General features: G+C 32.4%; 1 protein-coding gene across 1 annotated transcript; it reads right to left on the reverse strand.

Moving 5' to 3' along the window:
- Positions 1 to 14169: 14169 nt before the first annotated feature.
- On the reverse strand, positions 14170 to 16443 carry LOC133791378 (protein FAR1-RELATED SEQUENCE 5-like). Its single transcript, XM_062229307.1, has one exon. The coding sequence runs from the start codon at positions 16441 to 16443 to the stop codon at positions 14170 to 14172; it is 2274 nt and encodes a 757-aa protein (XP_062085291.1).
- Positions 16444 to 17212: the final 769 nt, after the last annotated feature.

Here is a 17212-nt window from a genome sequence, read left to right on the forward strand (position 1 = left end):
GATCAAACATATAACCACTAGGCTAGTCTATAGAGCAAGCAATCAAGAGGAGTTAGGTATGTTCCAATATTATTAATATAACATGTAATTTTATTCTTTTAATTTGACAAAAATTTATATCATTCATCAAAATTTATATTTAAATATGACCAAAATGTTCTTGAATAATGAAAACGTAGAATAATATAAGGGAAAATACTAGTTTGACTATTGTGTTTTCCCCAAATACGCGATCGGTTCCTGTATTTTGTTAAATGACAATTCAGATCCTGTGTTTTACAAAATTGATCAAAATAATACCTTATACTAAATTTTGGTAAAAAAATTCAAATATAATTTTTCATTCTCAGCTCCTCGACCACTTTCTCTACTTCTCTGAACCCATCGCATCATTAATGACCTGAGAATTGAACTTATAATTGAAAATATTTTGACAAAAATCGGGTATAGGGTACTATTTTGATCCATTTTGTAAAACACAGAGTTTGAATTGTTATTTAACAAAATACTAAGGTCAATCACGTATTCAGCAAAAATACAAAGGCCAAAATAATATTTTTTTCATAATATAATTTTAAAAATAAATAAATACATAATTAGTGAAAGTATGGGAATCAAGTCACCAAACTTTATATTATTTTTCATTAATTAATCATATATTTTAACAAAATAGATTTTTAGTCTTTTAAAAATAAAGCTTAACCAAAGTTCAATCAAGGGTACATTTTTGGCAGATTTAGAGTGTGTTGTAACATAAGATTGAAATATTTAAACCCTTTAATAACATAGCTAACAATCACTATAACATTCCACGCCGCGTGCGCCCAACAGATTGGACCTATTTTGCATTAAGTAATTAAGACTATTGACAATATTCAACTTAAAAGATTACTTGTCTAATCGTTGGCACAACTATATAAGAAGAAAGCTAGCTAGAGAGCTCCATTCAAAGATTAGTATATCTATCAAAATGAGTATTAGAGTTGCATACTTGTTTAGTTTAGTGGTATTGATCCAGGGATTAGTACTCCTTTCAAGTCCTTGCTATGGAGCTAGGGTTCATGGAGTTTTTTTAGTCTCTGATTATTCTCATGATCATGATCATGATCATCATTATCATGTTTTTTCTTCTCCAACTCCAACTCCATCATTGAGAGTGGTAGTACATAAAGTAGGTGACCGTTCTCCACCACCACCTCCAAAACGCAGTCCCCCCAAGATATCACAAAGCCCTCCTCAATCACCACAACGGCTGCCGCCACCGCTACCGCCACCGCCGCCCACTTCTTAGCATCACATGTTGACACCAAATTCATCCCTTGTATATGGTAATTCAATATAGATATATTGTTTAGGTTTAGGGTGTATTGTTTCTTATTTCCCTGTATGTTGTGTATATTTAGCTATTTAGTTTCTTCAAAAATAGATTACTTATTTATTTCAACAACAAAAAATGTACTATGTAAGCGTTACACAATAAATATTTTATCACACATAAACAGTGATCCACCATTCCACCGTATAGATATATTGTCACTTACACTATAGACATGATAATATTTGGGTTTATGCTTTTTTTAGATATGTGTTTTGACTAATTACCTGTTTGGATTATGTGTTTTGACAAATTACTTTTTGGACCCTATATTTACTAAAATAGTTCAAATAGACTCCTAAACCCGATTTTGATCAAAGCTTTTTTTTAACTAAAATCACAAATAATTCATCAAACTAACAACTCAAAATAAAAATACAGTCATTCTGCTTAATAATTGTGTTGTTATATTCAATTTTTTGTTCATCAAAATCAGGTTTAGGGGCCTATTTGAACAATTTTACATTACATAGGATTTAAAAAATAATTTGTCAAAACACAGAATCCAAACAGATAATGAGATCAAAACACCCTATATCTTTTGATGAAAAAGTGATATATAATATATAATATATAGAAAATGAAAAATAAAGAGTTTCGCCAAAAATAAATTTTATTAGTTAAATAAAATTATCACGTTAATTTGTCAAATATCATTAATTACGCTTAATATGTATATATATATATTCACAACTTTTTTGAATTCGAATTTGTTGATTGGATTAATTTTAACCCAATCAATGTTGATGGCGAGTTAAGATGACAAAATGTTGATTGCATTTTGGATGTGCGTGAGTTAAAGTGTTCGACTTTCGTTTTTCGTGAGAGAAGTGGTTTTTGAAGAAAAATTTAATACCAACCAAACAATGTCTTATAGCAACATTATGTCATCATCTTATAATATTTTGGACAGGAAATAGGACAAGCTCTCATAACAAACGATATGAGTGAGACTCTCTCCTTTGAGAATTTTTTTTTTACTTATATATTTATTTATTTTATTTATAGGTTGGATGGTTTCCCATTTTTCCCAAGTACCAATATGACATCCCCAAATGGTGCTAAAAATTAAGTGCACATTTAAAAAAAAAATCACTTCAATGTTGTTCTAAAATATATGTAAAATTTGGCATATAAAAAGTTATGTCAAATTTGTTATAAAATATAGCATGAACAAAATTAATTTGGCACAACAATAAATTTATATTTTATTTATTTATTATATTACAACTAATTATAATTATTTATTAATTAACAATTAATGGCTAATTTTTTAAGCACATGCAATAGTAGAAAATAGATTGAAAGTTCATAATTATTTTGACAATAAAAAAATGATTTTTTTTTAAGTTTAACCTTTTGAGTTAATATTTTCCTTTAAAAATAAATCTTTTTAGTTTAATTTATATCTTGTGTATTGTAGCATATAATTGCAATATTTTACCAAATATAATATTGACTTATTTTTTATACTAAATTTGATTCAAAATTTATGCCATGCATAGGTGGTCTTAGACTATTGGAGTAGTTTTTGTTTTTGGTTTTTTTTTTTTAAAAAGCTATGATATAGCAATCCACTACTTTTAGCAGATGGGGCGCGAGTAAACTTAAATGTTCTTGTAATTTTTTTTTTATGATATGTTAATAATTTTATATTTTGAAAATATTATAAATTTTAGTAGATATTTTAGTAGCCTAACTCAAAGAATAATAAAATAAGGAGTAACAATTATTATTTTTTATACATATTTTATTTCTGAATTAATAATTGATTTATAAATATTATTCAAAAAATGTATATTTTAAAATTATTATTAAAAGTCATATGTAAAATATTGAGATATGAAAGTCTATAAGAAAGAAAGTGAAATATTTAAAAATAGGTGTAGTAAAATCTTAATTATATAAATAAGAATAAAATAATTTGAGATAATGATTTATCCTTTAAAGTTATCATCAAATTTAAATTTTGCAATACATAATAATTAGCTATGATATATGCACTTTAGATATTTTTTCTTAAAGTTATAATATTTTCATAATAATATATAGAATCAATTTGGTCTTAATAATATGATCACAGAGAGGTTTTATTGATTTGGTTACAATAATCTTTTCAATGTTATTTTTCATATATTAATATCTATTTATATATCTATTATGGAAGAGTCAAATGAACATTATTTTTCTGCCATCATCAAATCTCAATCATTAATTATATATAAAGGTTAAGTAATCTCAACCTTATATTATTCTATGAAACACTCCCATCACTTTATCTACTGTAGAGTCCAAGAACTTTACTTAGCTAGTTAGATAGTAGTATTATAATATTAATAGTATTATCTTTATGACCGTGGATTTTTGGTTCAGACCGGGAATTATTTGGACACTCATAGTAGTACTTGTAGATTTTCTAAGTTTAACCTATAGTTTAAGAATATTAATTTTAACTTAAGGTTTGATTAATATGACTGATATTAAGGATAATATTTATTATACTATAAGGTTTAGATAAGAACCAATAGAATTTTAAGCACATGTTATGTATGGGTGATTAAGGATTAAGTATTTTGAGGATTAAATTTAATAAGGGCAAAGTTTGAATGCTCTAAGGTTAGTCAGCAGCTTTGAATACGTTGGAGGGCTTAGTCAAGGTTGTTTACTCAATTTGAATTAAGATAAAAATGTGTAATTTCGTGTTTAAATAATCAGCGAATGCCGATATATCGCAGCTATAGGGGGCGATATATCGCAGCACGTAGATATGGAAAACACGAAACGATACACGTTTGCCTCGGGCATAATGGTCCAGGCGATATATCGCCTATAGGGGGCGATATATCGCCTCCTTCAGCATATTTTGAATGTTTTTGAATTCGTTTTCCATTCAACCTCTTGATAAGTCCAACACCTTTTTGAACGAATCTTCAGCCTCTGGTGAACGATTATTCAAATTATTTTCACTTAAAAATCCATTATTTTTATTCAAGTTAAATTAAGATCCTTTCATTCCTAAACTCTATAAATAGGACCTAGTACCCAACCATTATTCACCTTTTACTCTAAGTTCAGAGGCTGCAAGTTGCTAGGTGAGTGTGAGAGTGTAAACACTTGGGTGGGGAAATCATAAGCTTGATCATCATAAGCTTATCAAACACTTGGGAAGTAAGATTTTATAGCATTTCGGTTCAAGGTTTAGATTGGTCTTACAAGTTTTCAAGGTATTTCCACACTCTAGTTCATTGGTATTATTTTCTTTAAGTTCTCATAATCTTTTACCAGCCTTCTAACCTTATTCTTATTTTGGTTAGGAAATCTAAGAACTTGCACATAAGTTTTTGGTAAGTATTTTCTCAATGGTTTAGTCCTTCCATTCCTTTCATTTCTCTTCTTCACTATACTCACTCTTTTTCAAATGGTTCTTAGGAGTGTTCCAAAGTCCCAACTCTGTCCTCTTATCCCAGTATTTTTGGTAAGGAAAATAGGATAGAATCTATATGTTATGTGCTTATGTTATCTTATGTTTTTATGTTATGAAATGTGTTATGTATGTATGTATGTAGACTTGGGCATATGACCCATATGACTAACAAGGCCCAAATAGATTATGGGCATATGACCTGCTTAGCTAGTAGGACCCCACTAATCTAACGGGCATATGACTTGTTTAGTCTATGGGACCCCAAGTAATAATGACCATTATAGTATGTGTATGATATAAGCGTTATGTTATGTTTTTATGTTTCCTATGAAATTTATGTATATGAACTATGTGGTAGATTTTCCTTGTTGGGCATTAGGCTCATTCCTTTTTGTTTATATGTGCAGGAAAATAGCTATAGTGGCGGGTAAGGTTCGTGGATGCTTGGGGAATGTGTATCGGTGATGAATGGATTCAAGGAGTCAAGGAGTCGAGAGTTCGATTCGAGGATGTAGTTTTGTCTTTATGGTTTTTACATGTATTTTTCCGCACTTGTTATGTAATCCCGTTTTATTCTAAATAATGTTATGTTTTGTTTTTAAAACAATGGGATCCCATATCCTACTTGAGATTTTATGTAAGTTAACTCTTATTTTTACAAGTTTTCTTAATAAAGTTATGGTATTTTCACTTGTAAGTTTTGTTAAGGGTTAGTATGTATAGTTTTCGTTAATGGTCCAAAAGTCTAGAGTAGTTGGGTCATTACATCTACTTTATTCTTCAAAATATATCACCCAAATTTTATTTTCTTTATTTTAAATCAGATTTTTATAGTATACCATACAATAATTTCTCTATATATTTTTTTATTTCATTTAAATATTATATCTTTAAATATTTTTTATTAATTAAAATAAGAAAATAGAAGAGAATGAGAAAGAAATAAAAAAGAATAAAATAATGAAAAAAAATGTTTGAATGAGGTTTATCATTTCTCTACATATAGAGATGAAAATGAAGAAACTCTAAAATAAAGAGTTATTTTACATCATAGGTGCTTTATACCTTGGTTCTTCACATTTTTGAAGAATGCTCTATTTTGAAATTTGTTTTTACTGTTTTTGTCGTATTTTTTTTTATTGAAGATACATAGGGAGAGTTTGTGGTGCGGGTGTTAAAAACGTCCCCACCCGTGGGAACCTTTTTTTGTAACCTGATTGGGTTTTATATTGATGGAAACTTCTTAATAAAATAGGCATGGGTGTATTGGGTATTATTTTTTCTCATCCCCACCTGAATAAAATAAAAATCTAACAAACACACCCATGTAAGAACCACCTTCGGCGTTCACCCACCCCCGACAAGAACCCACCACGCCAGTGCCTTGAAAGGAGCTTCAGAACGGAGGGCAAGATCTGGGTTCTAAGTTCTGGGTTTTGGGCGAGATCTCGAACATCTTGGAGGCTCCTCCATCGTAAATTTCGGCGTTCACCCACCCCCGACAAGAACCCACGCAGTGCCTTGAAAGGAGCTTCAGAACGGAGTGTAAGATCTGGGTTCTAAGTTCTGGGTTTTGGGCGAGATCTCGGACATCTTGGAGGGTCCTCCATCGTCAAGTTCTGGGTTTCGAAGCTCCTCCATCGTCAAGCATCTGCACAGTCATTTCTGCCTACAGCCATTTCTGCGCTCCAACCAAAGTCACTTTCCCTGGTTAGTATGAAATTTTTTGTTTGAAATTTTTTGGTTAGTATGAAATATACTGCAGTTCTGCATTGGAGGGTTGTGTTTAGGGTGTATGAAATTGGGGATTAATTATTTTTATTGTTAATGGATCTTCATTTTTAGGGTGTAGTTAATTTTTTCTTTGTTATCAGTTTTTTATTTGTGATGGTTGAATTGAATGTCATATTTGTGATGGTGTCAGTTTTCTTTGGTATTTGGATGAATGTTTTAACTCTGAACTCCAAAGTTTTAAATTTTTTGTCTTCATTTTAGTAAATGTTCTAGTGAATATGTTTGATTTTTTGTAGTTGATAGGTAGTCCTATAATTGGATGAAAGTTGTTATTTTGTTTGAAATTGAACTTGATTTACTTGTCGATGAAAGGCTCAGTGACTTGAACTGTCCTTTTCTGGAGAAAAATAAGGTTGTTTAAGCAAGAACATGTTTATGGCTAATGATGTTTAAGCAAGAACATGTTTAAGCAAGAGTTGTCATTTTGTAGTGTTTTTTATGAAATTGTCATTGGAGAAAGGGGAAATTTGATTCCAACCGCATTTTCGATTAACCTTGGAGCTGAGCTGTTGTATGGCTATTCTGTTTGCATAACCTTGGTAAAACTTGAAACCCGTGTGTTTGAAAATATAAGCATAAATAATTTGCCCTGTTATAAATCTTGATTGTTTTTGACTTTGCACTGTTATAAAACTGATAAAGTATAATATATGTTATTTGTTAGGCTTTATTGGTTTCATTTGAGCTTATCATTTTGTATACGGTTTTTCCCTTGGATTTAATTTCTTTGGAGATAATTTTGATGGAGATGTAGTGGGTTGTAGAAGTCTTTGCATATGCAATGCTTATTAAATTCCCTAACATTATAGGTTATGGTGTGTATTGGTGATTTCGATATTCCCTAACATTTTCAGTTTCTATTCTTCATCTCTCAAGCATCTCATACTTGAGTTCTTCTTGATTTGCAAATCACAGTTATATTTTTTGTTTTTCTGCTGGGTTGAAGGGTGAACAAGCAAGAGGTCTTAAAGGCACCTGAAGCACTCTTCCAGAGTAAAAGCTTGTCGTTTAATTATGTTGTGCTTCAATAAATTTAGATTGCCACATATTTCACTTTGTTTGTTGAAATTGTAAATCTTGCTGTGGTAATTTCACATGGTTTGGATTGTTGGGGTTTTATGCCCTAATTAAAACCCAAATTCTTTGTAATCTCATTTTATTATCAATAAAAGAATAGAAATCATTTTTTGACTTGGTCAATCACTTTGCTCACATGTTTTATTTTCATGATTATTTGTTTAATATAAACTTCTATTAAATCCTGAGCATATAGCTAATCTTATTTATAGTGACGTAATCACAGTGGAATATAAATATGATTATATGTTCAAAATAAGTTAGTCCTAAGATTAGTCAGTGCACCGGATTTACACTGACTTGCTAATCTACGATATGATCTACTTACACGTTACAGTGTTATGTTCTTTCCAGAACATTAGCAAAGTAGATAATATTTGATGTATATGTTACATCGGACAGGACCGATATTGACAGTTGATAAGATAAGTAAACATACCGTTATTATCTATTCTAGTCATATCATATAGTTGACCATAGGTCAATTCATTCTTAATTCTGAGTGGTTAGTATTCTAACTGATTGTATTATTTGAGTTCTTTGACTTGTTCGTTACCAGCTTACCCTACGGACTAGCCCATACTTACAACTTGGGAACTCGGTAGTATAATTGAATGGGAGTGTTAATCATAGATATGAACATCTATAGCTTCTGACGAAGAAGTGAAATGATGGTTTCCTTTTAGTTTGGTTCAAGGTGTTTAATGATAGAGATCTCATTTCAGTAATTAAATTAGTTTACTGAAATATCATTTACAAGGAACTAAGTGTTTTAAGGATAAAATACAATGAGGGGTAAAACGGTATTTTAGTCCTATCTCATTGTAGACCGTCTATAGAGGATTGAGTGACAATTATAGTTGTAACAATGAATAATTAATAGCGTATCTATATTTGTTATAGAGCGTTCTATGAATTCAAGAGTGCAATTCCAAGTCTATAGTGGAGTCACGAGGAATTAATAAGTTAGTAAATTTATTTGTTAGATTTATGATAACTTATTGGAACTTGATTTCATAGGCCCATGGTCCCCATTGTACCTTGGATAAAATCATCTAGATAGTCTCAATTAATTGATTTAATCATCAATTAGAATTATCAAAGTTGACCAGGTCAATTTTGGATAGTTTCACAGAGTTGTGTAATTTTGAGAAAAAAAGAGAAATTATGGCAGATTTATTAATTAAGATAAATTGGTATCTAAATTAATAAATAAGTTTAAATCAAGGTTCAAATTATAAATAATTAATTTGATAAAGGAATTAAATAATTATTTAATTGATTAAATCAATAGAAAATAATACATGCCTTGATTTTAAGTCCAATGGGCTTATAATCAAATGGAAAATTTCACGGGCCTATAGCCCATGATAATTTCGACCTAGGGCTTCAAAATGACTATTATTTTATTGATTTTTTTATTAAATTAAATGGCCTAATTGAGTCTATAAAAGAAGTGCTTAGAGAGAAGTCAAAAAACAAGTTTGACAAGTCACAAGTCAGATTTTCTGATAGTTTTAGATTCTCTCCAAACACAAGTCCTTTTCTAAGCCACTTTGTTATTTTCTCTTCTTCTCTCTATATCTATCTCATGTGTTGAGAATTGCCCACACTAGTCTAGGTGGTTCTAAGGATACATTGGAAGATTGTGAAGAAAATAGAAGATCGGTTCAGTTTCTTGATAATACTCTGCGACAGAGAGGATACAAGAGTTAGAGAAACTGAAGGAAGGACTCTTAATTCCGCTGCGTATACTGTAAGTATTCTATTCTTTGTTTCTCTTTGAATTCAATTTTATAAACATGTTTTAGGCTATCTCGTATTAATTTGTTTAATATTAGATATACATGAAAATAAATAAAGATCCCGTATAAGCTTTTTCCAACATGGATTTCCATACATGGGTATGTATGCAATTCAAAGTCAATAGTAATTAAAGAAAAGTAAAGTAAAATATTTCATAGACATTGTTTGCGATAGTCTTTATTTATGTAGTGTATGATATTATCCTAAAAGATTGTTTGGATATTTCTCTTGTGGGGACTTTAAAATAGCCCCCACCAATGCAGACTTTTATAATATACAGTATATTTGTATTGGATGGTTGATTCTTGATTACACTTAAGTTATTGTGCACTTGGGCAGAAAAGAGTATTTTTCTAAATTTTGTTGGTCTTTTTTCGTAAGTCTGTACATGTATGTAGTGTAGAAGTGAACCCTGACTTTAGGGTTTGGTGTTTCGAACAGAGAAAGAAAGAAGGAGAACAAAGATAGAAAGAAGGAGGCTTGGCAATATACGGGTGGGGTTCATTCGAAGAGGGAGGTGAGATTTTTTGTTTCTACATCTGTAGATTCGTTTGAGATTGATTGTTTGGTTTTACGAAATTAGATTTTATCACATATAAGTGATCTCTAAACTGAAGCCCTAAACCTAGTAGTTGGATGGTTTTGTAGTATAGCATTAAATTAAATTCAAATTGATTTTGAATGATGTGGGAATTTGTTCAGTCATGTTTATTTTTTTGGGATTAATAGAGATGGGTGTGGTTTTACAGTTTTTGGTGAGAATTAATTTTGTTGTATATGTATTAGGATGGAAGGTACGGTTCTGAAATACATATGGAATTGTGTGGAAAGACTACAGGCCGATTATAAGGAGGTGAGGGAGGACTTGCGGGTCATACATCAAGACTTGCGTTCTTTACTAGATAATTGCAAACGCAGAGAGGAGGACCAAAAAGTTTATCAACTTAAGATGGTGGATAGATTCGAACCGAAATCTGATGATGTTGATCCATCGTATTTCAAACCAATTGGTAACTTTAACTCGTGTGATGTATATAAGGGTGATAGGATGAAAGGTTGTGTAGAGAAGAGTAAGGCAGATGATGGAGAGGTTGAGTTGAATAAGTCAAAAGGTAGTATGGATGATTGTAAAGGACCCACTTCTTCTTTGGTAAAAGGTGTTAAATGTAGCGTGGAGAGTTCTATTAAGTCAGGCAGTAAAACAGAGAGATTCATAGGTAGTATGGATGATATTTGTGGAAGTAATAAAAAGTTGAAGTTTGATGATTTAGTTTTTAAGGCATCAAAGCAGTTTGGGGAAACTTTATTGCAGTGTGAGCAGTCTATGAAAGTAAGATAGTAATAAATTGTTCTTTATTTTTTAGTTATTATGTTGTTAAGTAAGCAATATTGTTATTATTTCTAATATGGTCTTTGTCTGTTGAATATTTAGAAGCCAAGTGAGTGTTTGATAAAACCTGGGATAAGCTTTTCAGATGTTAATGCTGCAAGCAAGAGTCGGAGACGCACCGTAAGTGGTGTTGGTGGTGGTGGCGGTGGAGTTAGAGGGAAGGTACATGTGTTCTTATATTGTCATTTGATATGTGATTTTGTTGGTGACAATTAATGGAAATGGTAGTGTAAATTGAACAGTTACAGAGTAATTCAGATTCAAGTGGAGGCAGAGTTGGGAGCAATTCTGAGTCAAGATCACGTTTAGTTGGGAGTAATTCTGACTCAATTTCACGTAGAGTTGGCACGCATAATTGCGATACTATGCAACTCCAGGATATCGGGCCATTTAAGATATCCCTGCCATCTTTTGATGTTGACATTGCAGCATTAGTGGAGTATGTTTTTAACGAGAAATTACCGGAGGAGTAAGTTGTTAGTGTGTGGTTGTTTGATGAGACTGAAATTCTTCTGTCTGGATTTATTTTTGATTTTTTAAATAAAAAATTATTGGTAAATTACTGTTTACATTCTTTTTCTATTTATGTGATTTAGTGAGGTAGTTGTGGACACTGAATTTAATTACCTGACGATGAGAATAATTAGATCACTGTCACCTGGTGTCATGGTTTTGGGGGAGGTGGGAGTTATATATATATATATATAAATTTTTGGATATTTTTTTTAGCTGCACTAAGATTGTTTATATTGATTATTTATGTTATGTTTGGTGTTGATGGCATAGATTTTGAATGTAATGTGTGAGATGAACACATGCACAGAGTTGCAAGTTTCCATGTCAATGGAGTGTCGATCAGCCTGGTATTTGAATACTCGTGTGTCGGTATGGGTTCTTATATTGATTGTATGTTATAATTTTAATCATATCTTCTTTTTCTAATGAGGATTATGTTTTTCTTTATTTGAACTTAGTTATCTGTGATTAGTATACAAACTCTTTACCCTGATAATGGAAAGGAGATGTGTGCTCGACGATTTTTTATCGGAGATCTAGCTTATTGTAAACGGGTATGTACTGATGGATATTCATAGATATTGTTTTTGTTGAGTTTTTATCTTGTTTAGAAAGTAAATTTTTATGGATATAACATGATTTTTCAGATTTATATTCCCATTCACAACGAAAACCTACTGCACTGGTTGTTATTTATAGTTCGGGTGGATGAGGCAGTTGTAGAAATTTGTGATTCATTGCTGCAGAGGGGGTTTGAATCAAGTGGAGTTGCTTTTGTGAAGGTCGTGGTGAGTATTAGAATAGCTAGTAGTTACTAATAATATTTTTTTCAACAAGTTATAGTGTGTATTGCTTACTATAAATTTTTGGAAGGTGATGTTATTTGTTTTATGGTTTTGTGCTGAATACAAAATTTTAGAAGATAGTTCATTCATATTTTAGTTACTCTAAATTTCTTATAACCTTTAATATGATTTATTTAATCTCTTTTGTTTTTATTAAGGGGATAAGTTTAGATGATTAAATTGAAATTTTTATTATTTTGTGAGTAGAAAATTTTAGAATTTATTTCATTTGTGTTGTTGAGAAGAAAAATTTGGAAGTGCATATATAATTTTAATTTTTCTTTTTTTGCTAGGCAGATTTAGAAGATGAATTTTTTATTTGTTTTGTTTTTGGGCTTTAGACGTAGAAATATTTTTTATTTGGTACTTAGGCTTGGAAATGATAGTTGAGAAGCTAAGTGAGTGTTTTGGTTATTAAATTTAGATGAAGAAGTTGGACTCTCTGCTAGCGGAAGACATATCAAGGATTAATCCACAATGGGGGTCTTTCTGTAACTTTCAAGTTAGAATTAACACTGGTATTGTCCAACAAACGAATGGATATGACTGCAGGATCCATGTGATGAAATTGATGGACCAGCGTCCAGGATCATATTTGAAACATTGTGTTGTTAGTATCTTCGCTTATTTTATTCATTTAATTTTAGGTTGCTTGATTTAGTACTATTCCCTAAAACGGTTCGATCATCATTTAGAAATTTTGTAATAGTATTAAGTAATGTTGTTTTGTTTTAGTTTGATTCTAACAATGATAGGGCTCGTGTGGCCGTTGGTCTTCTCACATCTAGACACAACAAAGTTCGTGATGAAGTTAAGAATGCAGCCACTGCGTGGAAGTAGGAGAAGGTTGTTGGTGAAATCCTTGGGAAATTGTTGTAGTTGATTTACTCGATTAGTTTGTTGTAATGTGTGAGAGGAATACTATTACATTTTGGCAGAATGTTTTTTTGGTGGTTGTTCGTTTACCTAATGTACATAATTTTTAGGAGATGAGACGTGTTTGTTCAAACTGAGTAGTACTTGAGAGTTGAATGTTGTTTATATGAAGTTGGAACTTAATTAGTACATCATTTTGTAAAAATTTTATAGAACTATAGTTGTGTGGATTATTTTACCTTCATTAGTGAAAAATGCAGGTTTTGATACTTTCATTCCCATTTACATTTGAATTTTGATGGAATTGTTTAACATCTTTGTGTAATTCCATTTATTAAGCATTACCTATATGATTTGATCTGATTTGCAAATTTTTTATGTTTCATTTTAATATACTAGTTATACATAATAAGGCAATGTTATTTTGAGAGGGAAGGTTTAAATATATGGATTGATTAGTGTGAGGCTTTGTGAACCTTGTATTAAAATTTAATAAAGGAATAGTAGAAAAATTATGTGATTTAATGGATGATGAGGGGAAGTTTATACATATACGTAAATATCAAAGTCAGTACCTAATTTTGTATACTCCCACCATGCGTATTATGCTTACACTTGTGTCAATTTATGTGTTCGGAACTTTCCGAAATTTTGAACTTAATATATATTGGAATATATGAAGCATAGAGTGGGTTTTCAATAAATAAAAATTAATCCTTCTCTCCCACCTAATTATCCAAGATTTAAAATGATGAATTTCAGACAGAGGTTCCCACCACTTAAAGGCAGAACTCATATCATCTGTTGCAGAGTAACTCAAATTTTCTTCTGTATAGTTATGCACTTGGTTCGTACAATTTGGTGTGAAAGGTTGTCGGTGAGTAGGTGCGTTGAATTCTTCACTTTCCGAATTATGGTTGATAGTATGTCTTTCCCTGTCATCCATATCCTCTGTTCCATATAGATATTCGTCTTGTTTGTGTGGTTTAGAGTTGTCAGAGCCCCCGTTCTTGTGACCATTTTTCTTTCTTTGTAGACATGTAGACTTATTGTGTCCTTTTTTTTTTCAAATACTACACTTTCGGGCTACTCCACCGTTTGACCCTCTCATCTTAGCTGTGCCTTTATTCTTACTCAAATAAGGATCCAATATGTTGAAGTCTGATTGACGATGTAAAGGAAGCTTGTCCTTGGAACCTTCTTCCCCAATTTGGAGGTTGTTTCTTAATTGTGCGCAAATTCTATCAATCTCATAGTTTGCTATTTCGTATGCATAATGAGTCCTCGATCCTAGGTAAGCGAGTTCAATCATTTTGCTAGTAATGCCACCAAACCTTGCTCTCTCTTCTGCATTTGTGTCTTGATATCTTGCATAGGAATCGTTTTCCACATCAGGAAGTTGTGTAGCTTCAATCGTCCACTGTGTTAGGATTAGTGATTTAGGCATTTGTGTGATACGCAGGTGCTTAATTGCTGCAAAAATATGCCGACAAGGTATGGCAAAGGAAAGAAAATACTGGCACTCACAAGCAAATAATTGACGATCGTCTGTGACATAGACTGACCTCTGTATTCCTGGGTGAGGATACTTCTCCAGCTTCAATATCATTGCATCATCCTCTACGTCAGTAGTTGCAACGGTGTAGTTTCCTTCTTTGGACATCTGCTTCCTTACTCTGAAGAACATGTTCCTCCTGTAAATTATCGACAACTCCTCCTCTATGTTGTGCAAATTTGTCTTGCCTAATTGTGGGATTGTGTGCAATGACTCATACTCATCTTTAGCCTCTCGTTGTCGTACCCATGAAAGTGCCATGTCAAGAGCTCTAACGAACTCATACATCTTCATATGTTGATTGACCTTCTTCTTCAAGACAACATTAATACCTTTGCTCCTTTGGGTTGTTGTCATTCCGCAAAAAAAATTTCCCCTCAAGAAGGTTTTTGCCCAACTCTTTCTTGATTTATAAAGACTTACGACATATGAGTTATCTTCCACATCAAAGTGAGTGAGCAATGCTGCCCACCTTCTTTCGAATTCCTCCTCGGTGTAATATCTAAACACTAAATTAGTTAGTTCCTTCCTGAATGATGGGTCTTTTGTGTGAGAAATGGCATTTTTGTGTATATGCCAATAACATAGCCGATGTGTGACATTAGGCATCAAGTCTTTTAGTGTTTTTTCAATGGCAGGATCTCCATCGGTGACAACTGTTATCGGTAGCACACCTTTCATACAAGCCAAGAAGGCCCTCGTTGCCCACATGTAGCTAGCAGTGGTGTCAAGGATTGCGAAACCAAGTATACAAGTCCGAAAGTGGTTATTAATACCAACCCAAATCAATAAAGGCTTACCAAAGCTATTTGTCTTATATGTAGAATCAAAGGCGATTGCGTGTCCATATCTTTCGTAATCCGACCTTGATTTTGCATCTGCCCAGAACAAGTGAAGTAATCTCTTGCCTTTATCATAAGCAAATAAAGCATAGAAACCTGGATCGTGATCTGCTTTGTGCTCCAGATACCTTAAGGCTCTGCCAGCATCCGACCCCTTAAAGCCAATAGTTGAAGCCGATGACATTCGATTGTATAGGTCTTTGATTGTAAATGGGGTCTTATCATATCCACCGACTAGCTCTGCCATGTATGACATAATGTGGCATGTTCTAATGCCAGATTTCTTTATACAATTTGCCTTCTGAAGACAGCTAGGTGATACCACTTTATTTGACCATAGATACTGCTTGTGATGATCACTTGCTAACGAGTGTGAATGAAATGGGAAAAAATATTTGCATATCCAGTTATCCCTTTTTCTGTTAAGGATAACTCGAAAAGCCACATTGCACCCACATCGGGTGATGGCCTTTGGCTCCCTCACTCTATCAAGTCTTGATGTATGCTGTTCAGACCTACTTCCCTGCCTTGAGTAGACCCACTCTCTCAAACGAATGTTACCTCGAATATTTGTACACATATGGCCCTTACGAATACTAAACCCCACTACCTTTGCGTACTCATATATGAATTCTTCTGCCATAAGAAGTGTAGCAAAAGCATGACCGACCATGTTATCCATTGTCAAATTGGTGGCTACTGCATGTATACCGTACTTTAGAAATATCCCCTGGTTGGACAATCCTTCATCATTTGATATCTGCATGCCCCCTTCATTAGTTATGTTCTCTTGTGTTTTAAGTGCCTCATTTACTTTGTCACCATCATTAGGTCCCCCCTGGCGTACATCTTCCACTTCTTGTTCTTCACATGTCTCATTTTCTCCACTAGAGTCACTGCTAAAGAGGTCCTGCACCTCCAATTCTTCTTCCCAGTACTCCATAAAAAAGGTATAACCTTGTTTGAAAAAGGGCAGAACATGATATTGCATTTGTAAAATGACATCTATGGTTGGAGAGAATATTACGACTACAACATAGAAACATAGTTCAAGGTTGGCTTAGGTAATCTTACATTCATTGTCATGTCTCGAAAATCATTAAAACTTCTATATCCCACCCAAGAGTTGGTTGTGGAAAAATAAGCTACGTACACATTTCTATAGCAGGAAAATGGTAGATAACCTTACACTGTCCACTAAAATGGGTAATCCAACTTCTTGTTCTTAAAAGTTGGAGGGCAGAGATCTCAGGTTGTACATATGCCTTCATATTATCCTGATAATAATTTAAACTACCCACATATGTTGGTATGAACATATTACAATCCTATTAACAGGCTAAAATATGATGGGGAGGTATTTATAGTGAAGTTGTTATTTTTCATATTTTTTTAACAAGCCATACTAAAACAAATACACAGGAGACATGGAGAAATCTTAACAAAAATTATAACATAAGAAATTATACCTCTCCGATAATGGAAATCTTTGGAGGTGTCCGGAGATGGGGGAATATAAAATGCAACCACCTCCTTAGGAAAACAGTCCCCTGGCAACATGTGAACGTAGTCTTGTCTAATAGATGGAAAATGATACTTAGTAAATCATGTAACAATATCATAAACAGGGCACCACCAACACAGCAACTCCATTGAACAAGACAATAAATATCTTCAAGTCAGGGGCATTTTGCTGTTATGAGAGTTAAATT

Source organism: Humulus lupulus, chromosome 7 (assembly GCF_963169125.1).
Source record: "Humulus lupulus chromosome 7, drHumLupu1.1, whole genome shotgun sequence".
NCBI lineage: Eukaryota > Viridiplantae > Streptophyta > Magnoliopsida > Rosales > Cannabaceae > Humulus > Humulus lupulus.

Coding starts and splice junctions, on each gene's coding strand:
- LOC133791378 (XM_062229307.1), bottom strand. CDS start 16,443: ATGGAGTACTGGGAAGAAGAATTGGAGGTGCAGGACCTCTTTAGCAGT.